General features: G+C 48.9%; 1 protein-coding gene across 1 annotated transcript in view; it reads right to left on the reverse strand.

Moving 5' to 3' along the window:
• The window catches only part of LOC111257069, a 53,758-nt gene extending 41,244 nt beyond the window's left edge, over positions 1 to 12,514 (reverse strand). Inside the window, exons 1-8 of the mRNA XM_022826101.1 lie at positions 12,399 to 12,514; positions 11,627 to 11,801; positions 5,225 to 5,539; positions 4,688 to 5,044; positions 4,417 to 4,530; positions 3,002 to 4,350; positions 2,515 to 2,929; positions 1,980 to 2,182 (exon numbers count right to left, since the gene is read on the reverse strand). Of these exons, the coding sequence (XP_022681836.1) occupies positions 1,980 to 2,182; positions 2,515 to 2,929; positions 3,002 to 4,350; positions 4,417 to 4,530; positions 4,688 to 5,044; positions 5,225 to 5,539; positions 11,627 to 11,801; positions 12,399 to 12,514 (3,044 nt within the window). The remainder of the gene's footprint in view (positions 1 to 1,979; positions 2,183 to 2,514; positions 2,930 to 3,001; positions 4,351 to 4,416; positions 4,531 to 4,687; positions 5,045 to 5,224; positions 5,540 to 11,626; positions 11,802 to 12,398) is intronic.
• Between the last annotated feature and the right edge of the window lie 620 nt (positions 12,515 to 13,134).

A 13,134-nucleotide genomic window follows, 5' to 3' on the forward strand; every position in this document is an offset into this window, starting at 1 on the left:
ACATCCTTGCAGGTATGATGTTTATAGTTTGTTTGGCTGAAACAACAAGCTCATATTAGCTGCTTAGATAATCCTTATAATGGTGCCGTAAGATGTAATATCTGAACACTGTTATCTTGTTAAGCACCTTGTCATATGGGTTTGCTCCATTGTAGGATCCAGAAAACTGAAAGTTATGGCAGTGGCTAGGTCATACTCGAGGAATTTGCGTTAGGTAGAGAAGTACTGTAAATACCAAACCACCAACAGTTATTTACTCAATTGCAAATAAAGAGAAGCTTAAATTTTGCACGATCATGAAAACTGGGTATGGTTATTTTTATTTTGATATGATGCCTCTTATATACTGGTGATGTGATGCCTCTTATATATCTGAAAGACAGAAACATATACTGAAGGTCATGGTGACCATGACAGCAAGCTGAAACCTCAAAGACACAATAGAGCTGCACATCATTTCATTTAGAAGAATAGGACGAAGTACAAGAAAACCCCTAAAAACAGCGTGCGCTCAGACACTTACAAAGACACATACACAGTTACACACACTGTCACTGGCTCAGGCTTAGAACACAGGCACCATTAAGAGGAAAGTATCTATGATCAATACAGGAATTAGACTAAAACAGCTAGATTATCCAGCAACAAAAGCTTTGAGCTCCTTGGATCCTGCAGTACACCAGAGAGGTCCCTCATCTGTAATTGTCTGAACCAACAAATTAACATTTGGGGTGGTGCCTTTTAGAACAAACTCATTGCGATGCTTCAATATTTCCGAAGCCAAAAGAATGATAAGAGAATTGAGAACTTTTTGTAGATGCTTGTATTGACATCAAGGGTGAATTTATCTCCAAAATTTACTAATGGTGCCATAGTTATATTTGTTAAATCTATATACGTGTTAAAATTAATTGTAAAGTTCTGTTTCTAGGATCATGATTATTTCCACAATAACATTCTTTAGAGATTTGGAAAGTACTTAGAAGCACACATGTAGCTCAAATCGATGATGTGTTGTGCCAGTGTAGATATGTGGCTTAAGCATCAAACAAATCAACATGAAAAGTCCCTCAAAATTATGTGTTTTTATAGATTATTTGTTCTGTATTGTAGTTGGAACTTAATCAATCTTATAGTTAAAAAGGGGTCTTATGTGATTACTACCTCTTCTTTTTATTCAGTGTTTGTTAGTGCCATATGTTAGGATCTGAATTGTAACTCTCATCGAGAGGATGGCACTAGAAAGAGTTGGGGCAATTTTCTGGGTTTTCTTTCCACAATACCATGTCCAACCAAGGGTTAGGAATACATATTTATAGCTGCCCTAGCAGCCAACCAGCCAAGCATCAAGACATATGCTAGTCTAAGATGCCTTTGATGCTGTCCTATCTAGTCTAAGATGCCTAGGACTGTCCTACCCTAAAAGCAGTCAACAAAGTGGTGCTGCAGCAAGCATATGCTGCAGCCCCACTGTCCTCCAGTCAACAAAACAGCTGCAGCAGCACAAGGACCAGCAGCACAGGGACCAGTACAGCAGTTGCAGCCCCACAAGGACCAGCAGCAAGACTTATCCAGCATTCTCCCCCTAAGTCTTGTGCGTCGTCTTGTGGGAAAGTTGGACCATCCCGGTCCTGGAATAGAGCTCAAGGAACTTGATCCTCCCAAGAGGCTTGGTGAGTAGGTCCGCAAGCTGATCCTTGGTGTTGATGTAGCTCGTCTTGATGCTTCCTTCCTCCAAGCAGCCTCGGATGAAATGGTACCTCACCCGAATGTGCTTGCTCTGCTCATGAAAAATGGGGTTCTTTGCAAGAACCAGAGCGGACTTGCTGTCCACCCTGAGCTCCACCGCTCTAGTGTCTCTGCCAAGGAGATCACCGAGCAATCGGGCAAGCCAAAGCGCCTGAGTCGAAGCATTGGAGGCTGCTATGTACTCGGCCTCACAGCTGGACAGCGCCACAACCTGCTGCTTGACCAACTACCAACTAACGAGGCACTTGCCGAGGAAGAAGAGAATCCCGCTCGTGCTCTTGCTAGTGTCGATGTCACCAGCGTGGTCGCTGTTGCTGTACCCGATGAAGTGTGCTGCCCCGGGGCACCTCGTGTAGAAGAGACCGTGGTCGAGGGTCCCCGCAACGTAGCGGACGATCCTCTTTACGACCTGCTGGTGCTCCATCGTCGGTCGCTGCATGAACCGACTGACGTAGCCAATGGAGAATGCCAAGTCGGGTCGTGTGTGGGTGAGGTAGCGAAGGCTCCCCACAAGACGCCGGTACTACGTAGCGTCTACCTCCTCCATCGTGTTGTCGCGGCTCAGCTTCAGCCTCTCCTCCATAGGAGTGAGAGCTGGGTTGCAGTCGGTGAGCCCAGCTAGCTCCACGACGTGTTGGCGTAGGTGGTCTGTCGAAGCGTGATCTCGGAATCATCCTAGTGCACCTCGATCCCCAAGTAGAAGGAGAGAGGCCCTAGGTCACTCATCTGGAAGGTGGCCTTCATTTCTTCCTTGAACGCCGCCACCTCCGCATCCTTGGTGCCGGTGATCACCAAGTCGTCGATGTAGACACCCACCAGCAGGGCATTTTCTCCATTGCCCCGCCGGTAGATGGCCGCCTCGTGCGGGCTTTGCTCCAAGCCCATCCCTTTGAGCGTGGAATCCAACTTGGCATTCCACGCCCTCGGTGCCTGCTGCAGGCCATAGAGGACCTTGCGCAAGCGCAGCACCTTTCCCTCCTTGCCGAGGATCACAAAACCCGGCGGCTGGTGCACGTAGACCTCCTCCTTCAAGTCGCCGTTAAGAAACGCCGACTTGATGTCCATGTGATGAACGCGCCAGCCTTCCCGGGCGGCCAGCGCAAAGAGGAGTCGCACGGAGTCCATCCGTGCCATGGGGGTGAAAGCATCATCGTAGTCGATCCCCTCTTGCTGCATGAACCTGCGTGCCACCAAGCGAGCCTTGTGCTTGATGATGGCACCGGCTTCATCCCTCTTCAGCTGTAACACCCACTTAAGGGTGATCATGTGGTGACCACGAGGGAGGTCAGCAAGCTCCCAGGTGCGGTTCTTCTCAACCGCGTCCATCTCCGACTGCATCGCGGCGTGCCATGCCGCGTGTCTCTCGGCCTCCGTGAAAGACCGAGGCTCGCCGTCATCGCACGCAAGGTGCAACTGTGCCTCCAGGTCGTGAGACACGAGTCCCAGCACCGGCTGCTCGCCGAGGAGGTCTTCCATCATACGGTACCGCAACTGCTCGCTGTCGTGGTACGCGTCGATGCGCTCCTCGTCGTGAGAGAGCGGAGTAGCGAACTGCACTAGGCTGTGCTTGACATGAGCTGGTGTCGGAGTAGACGTGCCTGGAGGAGTGGTCGTCGGTGCTGGAGTATGTGGCGTCGCCGGTTGTGGTGGTGCCGGTGAGAATCTCGTCGCAGCCGAAGTCGCGGCTGGAGAGCGTAGCGCTACTGGAGTAGCAGGCGTCGGAGTCGGTGGAGGTTCAGGGACTAGGGTAGGCACGCTCGGCGAAGAAGAGCTGCCTACTCCCCCAGCTCCCTCGAAGTGGACGTACTCAACAGTAAAGTCGTCATACATCGGAGTCGAACCGTCATCCACCGCCTTGTCCCACGCCCATCCTCGCCCTTCGTCGAACACAACATCGCGTGCTATGCGCACACACTGTGTCTCCGGGTCGAGAATGCGGTAGGCCTTCAAACCCTCCACATAGCCGATGAACACTCCTGGAGTGCTGCTATTGTCAAGCTTGCTGATGTGGCCAAGCTCCTTGGCAAACGCGAGGCAGCCGAAGACCCGCAGGTGGGACACCGCCGGCTTGCGCCCATGCCAAGGCTCGTATGGCATCCTGCCGTCGAGCGTCTTGGTAGGCGAGCGGTTGAGGATATAGATAGCCATCACCACCACCTCTCCCCAAAGAACAGCCGGCATCCCCCTCTGCTTGAGGAGGGCTCGAGTCATCCCCACAACCATATGGTTGCCCCACTCGACGACGCCGTTCTGCTGCAGGCTATACGGCGTGGAGTAGTGGCGCTGAATGCCCTCATCAGCACAGTACAACGCGAACTCAGCCGCCATGAATTCGCCGCTGTTGTCGGTGCGCAGCACGCGCAGCTTGCGGCCGCACTCCACCTCTGCAGCAGCCTGCGTGCGTCTGATGGCGTCCGCAGCCTCCCCCTTGCTGCCGAGGACCATCACCCACATGTAGCGAGAGAGGTCGTCGACAAGCAGCAACAAGTAGCATCGTCCTCCGGGTGTGGCCGGTGTCACCAGGCCACACAAGTCCCCGTGCACGAGCTCGAACCGCTCCTTGGCTCGGAAGCTCGCCTGCTGGGGTAAAGGAAGCCGCCTCTACTTTGTCAACACACAGACATCGCAGAACTGCTCCATGTGATCGAGACATGGTAGACCTCACACCATCTCCTTGGCACTGAGCCGCTTCAGGGCCTCGAAGTGAAGGTGCCCGAAGCGCTCATGCCACTGCCATACCTCGTCGTCCCGACGAGCAGCGAGGTAGAAGGGTTGTGTCACCTGCATATTAAGGATGTAGAGTCGGTTTTGCGCCTCTGGTTACCTTGGCAAGAAGGCGACGACGGCGGTCCCAAATCCTCATGACTCCATCGTCGATCACCACGTGCGAACCGTTCTCTTCCAGCTATCCAAGGTTGATGATAGAGTTCCTCAGTGCGGGGATGTAGTACACTCCAGTGAGTAGCCTGTCCTCTCCAGACTCAGTGATGAAGATGACGGAGCCGACGCCCTTGATCTCTACGCTGGAGGCATCCCTAAACTTGACGGTGCCTCGGATGCTAGAGTCAAGCTCGGTGAAGAACTCCCGCCGACCGGTCATGTGCTTGGTAGCGCCGGTGTTGAGGCACCACCCCTCAGTCTTATCTTTGCTAGAGCCATCGCCGAGGAAGGCGTGTACCCTCGGCTCATCAAGGTGGAGGAGAGCCGCTGTGGCTGATGCCGCTGGAGATAGCTCGATGCTTGCATGTGCCAGGAGCAGAGCCAGCTCCTCCGCCAATGCCAGTGCGACGTGAGCCTAGCCATGTATTGGCTGTCGACAGTCCTTGGCCCAATGGCCAAGCCTGCCATAGTTGCGGCACACGTCGTCTCGTGGTGGCCTGTGCTCACCGGTGGCACCTCCCTGGGCACCTCCTCGCACGCCGCCAGCACCACCCTGGGCGCCTCTTCGCGCACCACCCTCGGTACCTCGTCGCGCCTTCGGCGCCTTGTGCGGCTTGCCGCGCTTGTGGCCGCCTCTCGAGGAAGAAGGCTCCCCCTTCTTCCGATCACCCTGGCGGACCTCCCACTGCTCCTGAGTGAAGTGGAGCTTCCCACTAATGATGACAGGCCCTGAGGGAGGCTGTGACTCATCGCTGTCGACGACCTTGAGGCGACCTATCGCCTCCTTGATCGACATCCTGGAGAGGTCCAGCAGAGACTCGATCGAGCTAGCGATCTGCTTGTACTTCTCAGGTATGCAGCGGAGGAGCTTCTCGACAGCTCTCTCCTCACCGTATGTGTCGTCGCCGCACTACACCATTTCTGCAACAGAATGTTGAGACGAAGAGCAAAGTCATCAACATCCTCACTTGGTTTGAAGTCTAGGTTCTCCCACTCCTTGCGAAGTGCCTGCAGTGTGGACTTGCGGGCGCGGTCACTGCCGATGCGTGCTGCAGCGATGGCGTCCTAAGCCCCTTTGGCAGTCCGCTTCTAGGAAAGCGAGAACTGCATCTTGGGCGGGACTGCAGTGATGAGGATGTCCAGCGCCCGTCGATCCTCATCGTAGTCAACGTCACCGTACCAGACTGCCTCCCACATGTGCCGCACCTGGAGCCTCACCCTCATCACCACGGCCCACTCGACGTAGTTGGTCTTGGTGAGGGTAGACCACCCACCACTGGGGCCAACTTCCGTAACAAAAGCCTGGGTCTCGTGGTGACCATGACGGTGGTCCGGGAAGGAGAGCCGCGCTGCCTGTAAGGGCCGCACTCTCTGTTGACCTGGCCGCCGCGCCACCGATCGAATGCCATCTCCGCCTCCAGCTGGGCAGCCCTTTCCCGCAATCGCTGGACCTCCAGTGCGAGGTCGATGTGCGGGTCACCCTGGGAGTCGCGGTCACCATGTCCGCCAAGAACATGGTCGTCGCGCGCCCCCCGGTCGGGAGTGCCGCCGGCGCGTGCATGCCCGTCTGGGCTCCCGCCGCCGCACCCACGGGGGTGTGCGGTTGCCCACTGCGCCGCCTCCCTTGCTAGCACGAGCTCTACGTCGGTACCGCCATCGGCAGAGGTAGCGCTGCTGATGCTACCGCCACGTAGAGTCTCGATCTCCGCTGCCGTCGCACGCGCAGCATCTGCCACCGCCACCGCTTCCACTTCCGCCCTCACTGCAGCCAGCTCCGCCGCCGCCAGCCTCAACGTCCTTGCTGCCACCGCAGCGGTCTCTATCACCACTCGGGTATGCTCCTCTACCGCAGCGAGCTCAGCCTCCTCCCGACGCAGCGTGCTCGAGGCGACTGAGTGCTAAGACTGTCCTGCGGACATGGCGCACCACCGAGGGGCTGCGTGGGGAAGAGGCTGCTTCCGACGAGCTGCTGCTCGTCTGCGTAGGAGGAGAGGAGTGAGCAGGGACAACTGGTGTTTCTGCTACCGGCTGGGGACGAAGGCTGGCTGGGGAGGAATGTGAGCAGGAGATGTTCAAGCTACAGGATAGTACGGCTCTGATACCAGTTGTTAGGATCTGAATTGTGACTATCATCGAGAGGATGGCACTAAGAAGACTTGGGATAATTTTCTGTGTTTTCTTTCCACAATACCATATCCAACAAAGGGTTGGGAATACATATTTATAGCTGGTCTAGCAGCCAACTAGCCAAATATCAAGGCATATGCTAGTCTAAGATGCATTTGATGTTGTTCTATCTAGTCTAAGATGCCTAGGACTGTCCTACCCTAAAAGTAGTTAACAAAGTGGTGCTGCAGCAAGCATATGCTGCAGCCCCACAAGGACCAGCAGCACACGGACCAGTATAGCAGCTGCACCCCCACAAGGACCAGCAGCAAAATCATCCAGCACCGTACTTTGTCCATCCCAAAAAATAGTTTCATTCTTGTATTGTCCTAAGTCAAACCATCTTAAATTTGGTCAATTTTTACAAAAAGTTCAAACATATATAATACTGAAAAAATAACATTAGATTCATAATATACATATTTCGTGTCACAGATGTTGATAGTCTTCTATATTGACTTGGTCAAACTTAAGATAATTTGACTTAAAACAAAGGTAGAATGACACGGTGGATACCGTAACTTTTCATTCTTTAGAATGCATGTAATCAACTCTCATTTGTGTTAACGTAAATTAGTTCATCTGCTTCATATTATTATTGTCTTCTATTTTTTAAGCAATGTAGTGTGACTCCTCAAATTGCAATCAACACAAGTAAAAAAAAATTCTGTTGTTTATCAGCACGTATTAGACAAACCTAACATTTAATCATCGCTTTCTGCAGCATTCTTTCGCATGGTAACACTGCGCTATTACTATCAGTACTTTAAAATGAACAATAGTTCACAGCTGGAAATACGTGCAAGTCCTGGTGAAGAGGAAGCAATGGTGACAGAAGACTGAAAAATTCTCCTGTGCAGCCCAACAAATTGACTGGTGGTGATAACAAGCTGAATTTCTATTCCACAGTAGCCTTGCTGCTATGCCATTAAGTGCTAGCACAGCAAACGCAACAAGGCGTTCCAAAATTGCAGATATCTGGTGTTTGAGCAGCAATGAAGACCTGTGCTTTGACCGAAACATGAAAGCAAAGAAATAGTGCGTGCCCGTCATCAACCTTAACTCTTTACTGGTAGTATGGTGGCTTGTACTGATATCAGATTATATGATGAAATTCTATTGAGTATGATAGCTGAGCAATACCTGTGAGCCAGGGATTGAGATGTGGAAAGGTAGGGGCAATCTGTATTGACTTAAAATATCAGCTAACCTTTCTTATCCCAAAACCTGATCTTAAATTGCAAATACCTCTAAAAGTTGAGTCCACCGATTTGGTCTCCCTGACCATCGGTTTAGACTGTTTAGACTGCTGCTCGTCGGTTTGTTTATAACGGACATTGCAAATAAATCCATTTGAACAGAGTCAGTTTGTAGAGCGGTCAATTGCATGGATACATTACCATAGTCGGTTTGGTCAGTTTTTTTTTTTACAAATTTTGGTCAGTTTGGGTGCCCTTTGGGGGTATACCGAGCAATTGATACTATTCAAACTAGCTAATGTGTCTGTGTCGCAACGGGAGAGAGAAAATTCTTACACATTTGTTGCCCAATATACATACTATATAATACTAAAGCATTTTCTTTTGCATGGAAAACGAAAGAAACTTCTAGCAAGTAAATTCAAATGCCAAAAAAAACATTTACTTGAGCTGCTGTTAAGCTTAAACTATTCATTCGATGGGGAAAAAAGAATATTCGACCTTATAGATACATACTTTTTCTCGAACACGTAGAAGAACTGCGTATCATTGTATTAATAGGAGAAGAAGAGCCATACATAGACACTAGACACACAAAAAAACCCGATTGCCTGAAGACCTGACCACTAAAACCAGAGTTTAACCAGGGCCGCTCTAGGGGTGGGGCTGGCCGTGCCACCGCCTGGGATCCACGAAGCTAGGGGTCCAAAACCATATTGCTAATTAGTACATATAATTTGATTGGTCGACTTTGTTTCGGCTTTTGTAAATAGCCCGCGTAACAACTACAGCTTGCCTCTCGTCCGTGCCAAATCAGACCTACCTAATTGTTCTGTGCCTGTGCCCTCCCTGACTCCGTATACGTATACGTATGCCGCCGCCGATCTAATCAGGCGATCAGAGCCATCATCGCGCGGGTGTAGGAGGCAAGCGCCGAGTGTGGCATCTGGAGCGCGTTAGGGATTCAGGGGCGCGTCATAGGACAGAGGCGAGCCGCGAGCGCTGTCAGGGTTAGAGGCGAGCGCTTATTTGAAGTTCAATCTTCATTTTCTTTTTTGTCAATTTCACCAAAAAGCAATCATATAATTAATATTATTTCTTCGTGTAGTAATTCCATCCTTCGTCACTTGTGTGGAAGGAGCATTGCCTTATGGTCTTGAAGGAGAATCTTGGCACAATCGCACTTACGGCCTTGAAGGAGCAGTGCCTTTTGCTTCCGTGTGCCGTAGCCCGCAGGCAACGTTTCGTTTGATCGTCACAGTAAACGACACACCGATTGATTAGTATTTCCAATTTTTTTCTTATTTATTTTTTTATGTGCTATGTTTATACCGATTGTGGTATGATTAAAATTTCTAATTCAATGTATTTATTTGAATATGATAGATGTTGCCGAAGAAGCATTTGTCGGGTACTCAGAAAAGAAAAAAAAGAAACCAAGAAGATCAGTTCATAGAATCGCAGAGAGGTGCTCTACATAAGTTTTTTCCAGTTTCAAATAATGGTGAAGTCAGTGAAGATCAGGGGCAGGAACAAGTTGCAGAAGTCGATACCAATGAAGGTACTACAGAAGAGCATAATTTTAATGTTGAAGCTGATGCCAATGATCATACTCAGGCTTCGGGAGGTGACACTTTACAACCTTCAGATGATACTGAAACTGCAAATATTGATGAGCAAGAAAATTCAGTTTTGACTATTTTTGATCCTAGAATATAGGAAAAATCTTGACAATAGCAAAAAAGATATCTTAATTGAGAAAGGAACTGTAAGAGAAATGGATCTACAATTCCCTTGTGATCCTAGTGGCAGACATTTTTCTTATGCTTACTACTCTAGAAAATTATCTAAGGGTTCAAATAGATGATGTGAGAGGTCAAGGTTATGACAATTGTTCAAATATGAAGGGAGAACATCAAGGTGTGAAGACACATTTGCTTGAAATTAATCCAAGAGCATTATATTTGCCATGTGCATCTCATAGTCTGAATCTCACTCTTTGTGATATGGCAAAATCTTGCAAGACAACTATTCCATTCTTTGGTGTTATACAAAGAATATATTATTTGTTTGCACGCTCTACTAAAAGGAGGAAAATTTTGACTAATAATGTTGAGAGATTTACTGTCAAACCCTTGTGTGATACTCATTTGGAGATTCGAATAAAGAGTGTCAATCTATCAGGTATGAAGCCCCACAAATAACATCAGCATTGAAGGAAGTGGAAAGAACTGCTACTGATGATCAAAAACAGTAAGTGATGCTCAATCATTAGTAACTGCACTTGAGAAATTTGAATTTATAGTTGGTATGGTTATCTAGAATGATATTTTATCTACTATCAACATGGTGAGCAAAAAGTTACAATCTAAGATTGTGTGCTTAGATGCTACTCTCAAACAAATTGAAGGGGTCATCTCATATTTCCAGAAGTACAGAGAAGAAGGCTTCAATGCTAGTATGGAGACTGCAAAATCCATTGCATCTAGTATGAACATAGAACCAAAATTTCCTACAAAACGTCAAGGTAAAAGAAAGAAGCATTTTGATGAACAAAATGATGAAACTGATGAATTACAACTTTTAGCTAGTTATTGTTGATATTGCAATTGCTTAATTGACTAGTCAATTTGAACAGCTAAAGAAATTTGAAGAAATATTTGGTTTCTTATTCAACTTAGAAAATCTGAAGTCCTTGGATGATAATGATCTACGAAAGTGCTACACTACATTTGCAAAATCTTTTTCTCATGACAACAAGTCTGATGTTGACTTGGATGATTTTTTCTCTGAATTAAAAGTGTTGCAAGTATCTTTGCCAGAACAATTGATGCCAGGACCTAAGATTCTTCAGTTTGTTAAAGCTGCAGATTGCTACCCAAATGTTTCATTGCATATCGAATTCTCTTAACTATTCCGGGTATAGTAGCATCAGTCGAAAGAAGTTTCTCCAAATTGAAACTATTGAAAAATTATTTGAGATCAACTATGTCACAACAAAGATTGAATGGCTTGGCTATGTGCAGCATGGAGAAGGATATTTTAGACGATATTAATTTTGATACTGTTCTTGAAGATTTTGCATCAAGAAATACCCGAGGATGGTTTTTTACAAAGCACTGAAGCATTATATTTTTTATATTTTTATTTGAGGTAATTATAATAGTTTTTACAAAGTACTGAAGCATTATATTTTTATATTTTTATTTGAGTTAATCATAATGGTTATTGTTTTTAGTTTTTTTACACTATTGTTATGTTTTATGAGAGATATATATTGCAAACTATCCTTATCTTTATGCTTGCCAAGAGGAGCCGGCCGTGAGCAGATAGAGCTCTTAAAATTATAGTTTAAGCCACTCCCCTAGCAGTGAGCAGATAGAGCCCCTTAGCTCCTGGCATGCTCCACAATTGGATTTCACCCTTTGCCAAAACCGGTGCTGTAGCAACGCTTGGGGTCGTACAGTCGAATGCACAATCATTAGATGCCTCCACATAGTCCAACCACCTAGGATGATGAGGGAGTTAATAAAGCCCTTCCCTCATATCACTATTAACAGATAGCTCAACCTGGGTCGTCCAATCCTCAAATGATATCGAGGCTCACAGGCTTAGGTGATGTCAGAGCTCACCTTTGCACCATCAAAGAGCATCCATATCTCGTTGACCCTACCACTGAACTCGAACAGCGAGTTGTAGTACCGCGCCAAGGTGTAGGTCTCCTGTAGCCTGGCGTCGAGCTGCGCTGGCTGCTTGCCGACGTCTGCGTTCGCCACGAAGCCCCCGAACCGGTGCACGACGGCATACCTGGCCCTAGCTCACCGCTTCACGCGCAGGCCCTTCGCCATGCGGCGGGTCCTTCTGGTTCTCACTACAAGAGTTGTTATTTTTCCCAACAGTCACAAGTGGCCAACATTTTTAGTATATTTGTTTACTAATTACAAAACTTTGAAGAATGATGTTGTGGGGGATTATGTTGTTGGCAATTTGAAAAAATTGTAGGGAAATCTAAGAACCACACTTAGAAAATTGTTGACCATCGGAAAGAAAACACTAATAGATACTAATACTGTAGGCTATTTGTAGAAAATTGTAGGGAAAGATGTAGAGTCTTATAGTGTTAGCTGGTACATACAAGCTGACGATGAAGGAGTGAGGTGCACAAAAGCATGTGAGGGTGATAGGACCGCGGGTACCTATCTATCTATACTATAAAGATTGAAAATAATTGAAAATCTTTCTCATCAAGATTGGGTCCATCGTACCTATCATGCTGGACTCACTTGTAAGGCTTTGAAGGTGTGGGAGAGGGTGCAGATCAATAAAAATTGCGAGTTGGGGGATGTTCTTGCCGAAAAGGTGTTTTTTTTCCTCACCGCGTGCGAACCTACCTGCCCATTGTACCCTCTGCGCCCAAAATCGACGTGCTCCGAGCTCCCCTCCTGCTTCCCCACCCCTGACTGCCGCAGCACCTTCGCTCCCCCTCCCGCTCCGCCGGCCGCAGCGCGGCCCGCGATCATGGCTGAGGGCTGAGCGCCACTCTCTCCCCCTCGCGCTCTCCACGCCATGGCTTATGGCCAAACACCGCATAGCCCAACCCATGAAGACCGAGCACGACCATCGGCTGTCGTCCCCGACTGTCGTATATGTGGCCGTCGATGATCGCCAGCGACGTGAGAAGACTAGATGGAATCGAAGAACAACCACAGAACCGGACATCCTCTGTACGTTTATTAGTTTCTGATAAAAGAGTTCATGTGTTGAGCATTACAAGTTCGGGGAATAAACCACCCACATACTCCCTCACTGACCGGCTGGGTCCACAAGCGGCGCCCGCCCACTCCCTTTACACCACACACTACACCCAGGTTTCCCGCCTCCTCGAAGACGGCTTCACCCGCTTCCCGTTTCCTTCCTCGTGGCGGCATCACTAGCCTAGGGTGCGACACCGACCCGCCGCACAGGCCACCGCCGGCAAGGCCGACCCACCGGCCTTGGATGCCTGCTCGCAAGCCTCCAACTCCACGGCCGCTGCGGCGCCCGACCTCCCTCTCTCGCTCCCCCACCCACGAACGCCACGCCGCCCTCGCGCTCGCCGTCGCGTCCCGGCGGCCCCCTGCTGCGGGCTCCTCACCATGCC

Source organism: Setaria italica, chromosome IV (genome assembly GCF_000263155.2).
Source record: "Setaria italica strain Yugu1 chromosome IV, Setaria_italica_v2.0, whole genome shotgun sequence".
Classification (NCBI taxonomy): domain Eukaryota; kingdom Viridiplantae; phylum Streptophyta; class Magnoliopsida; order Poales; family Poaceae; genus Setaria; species Setaria italica.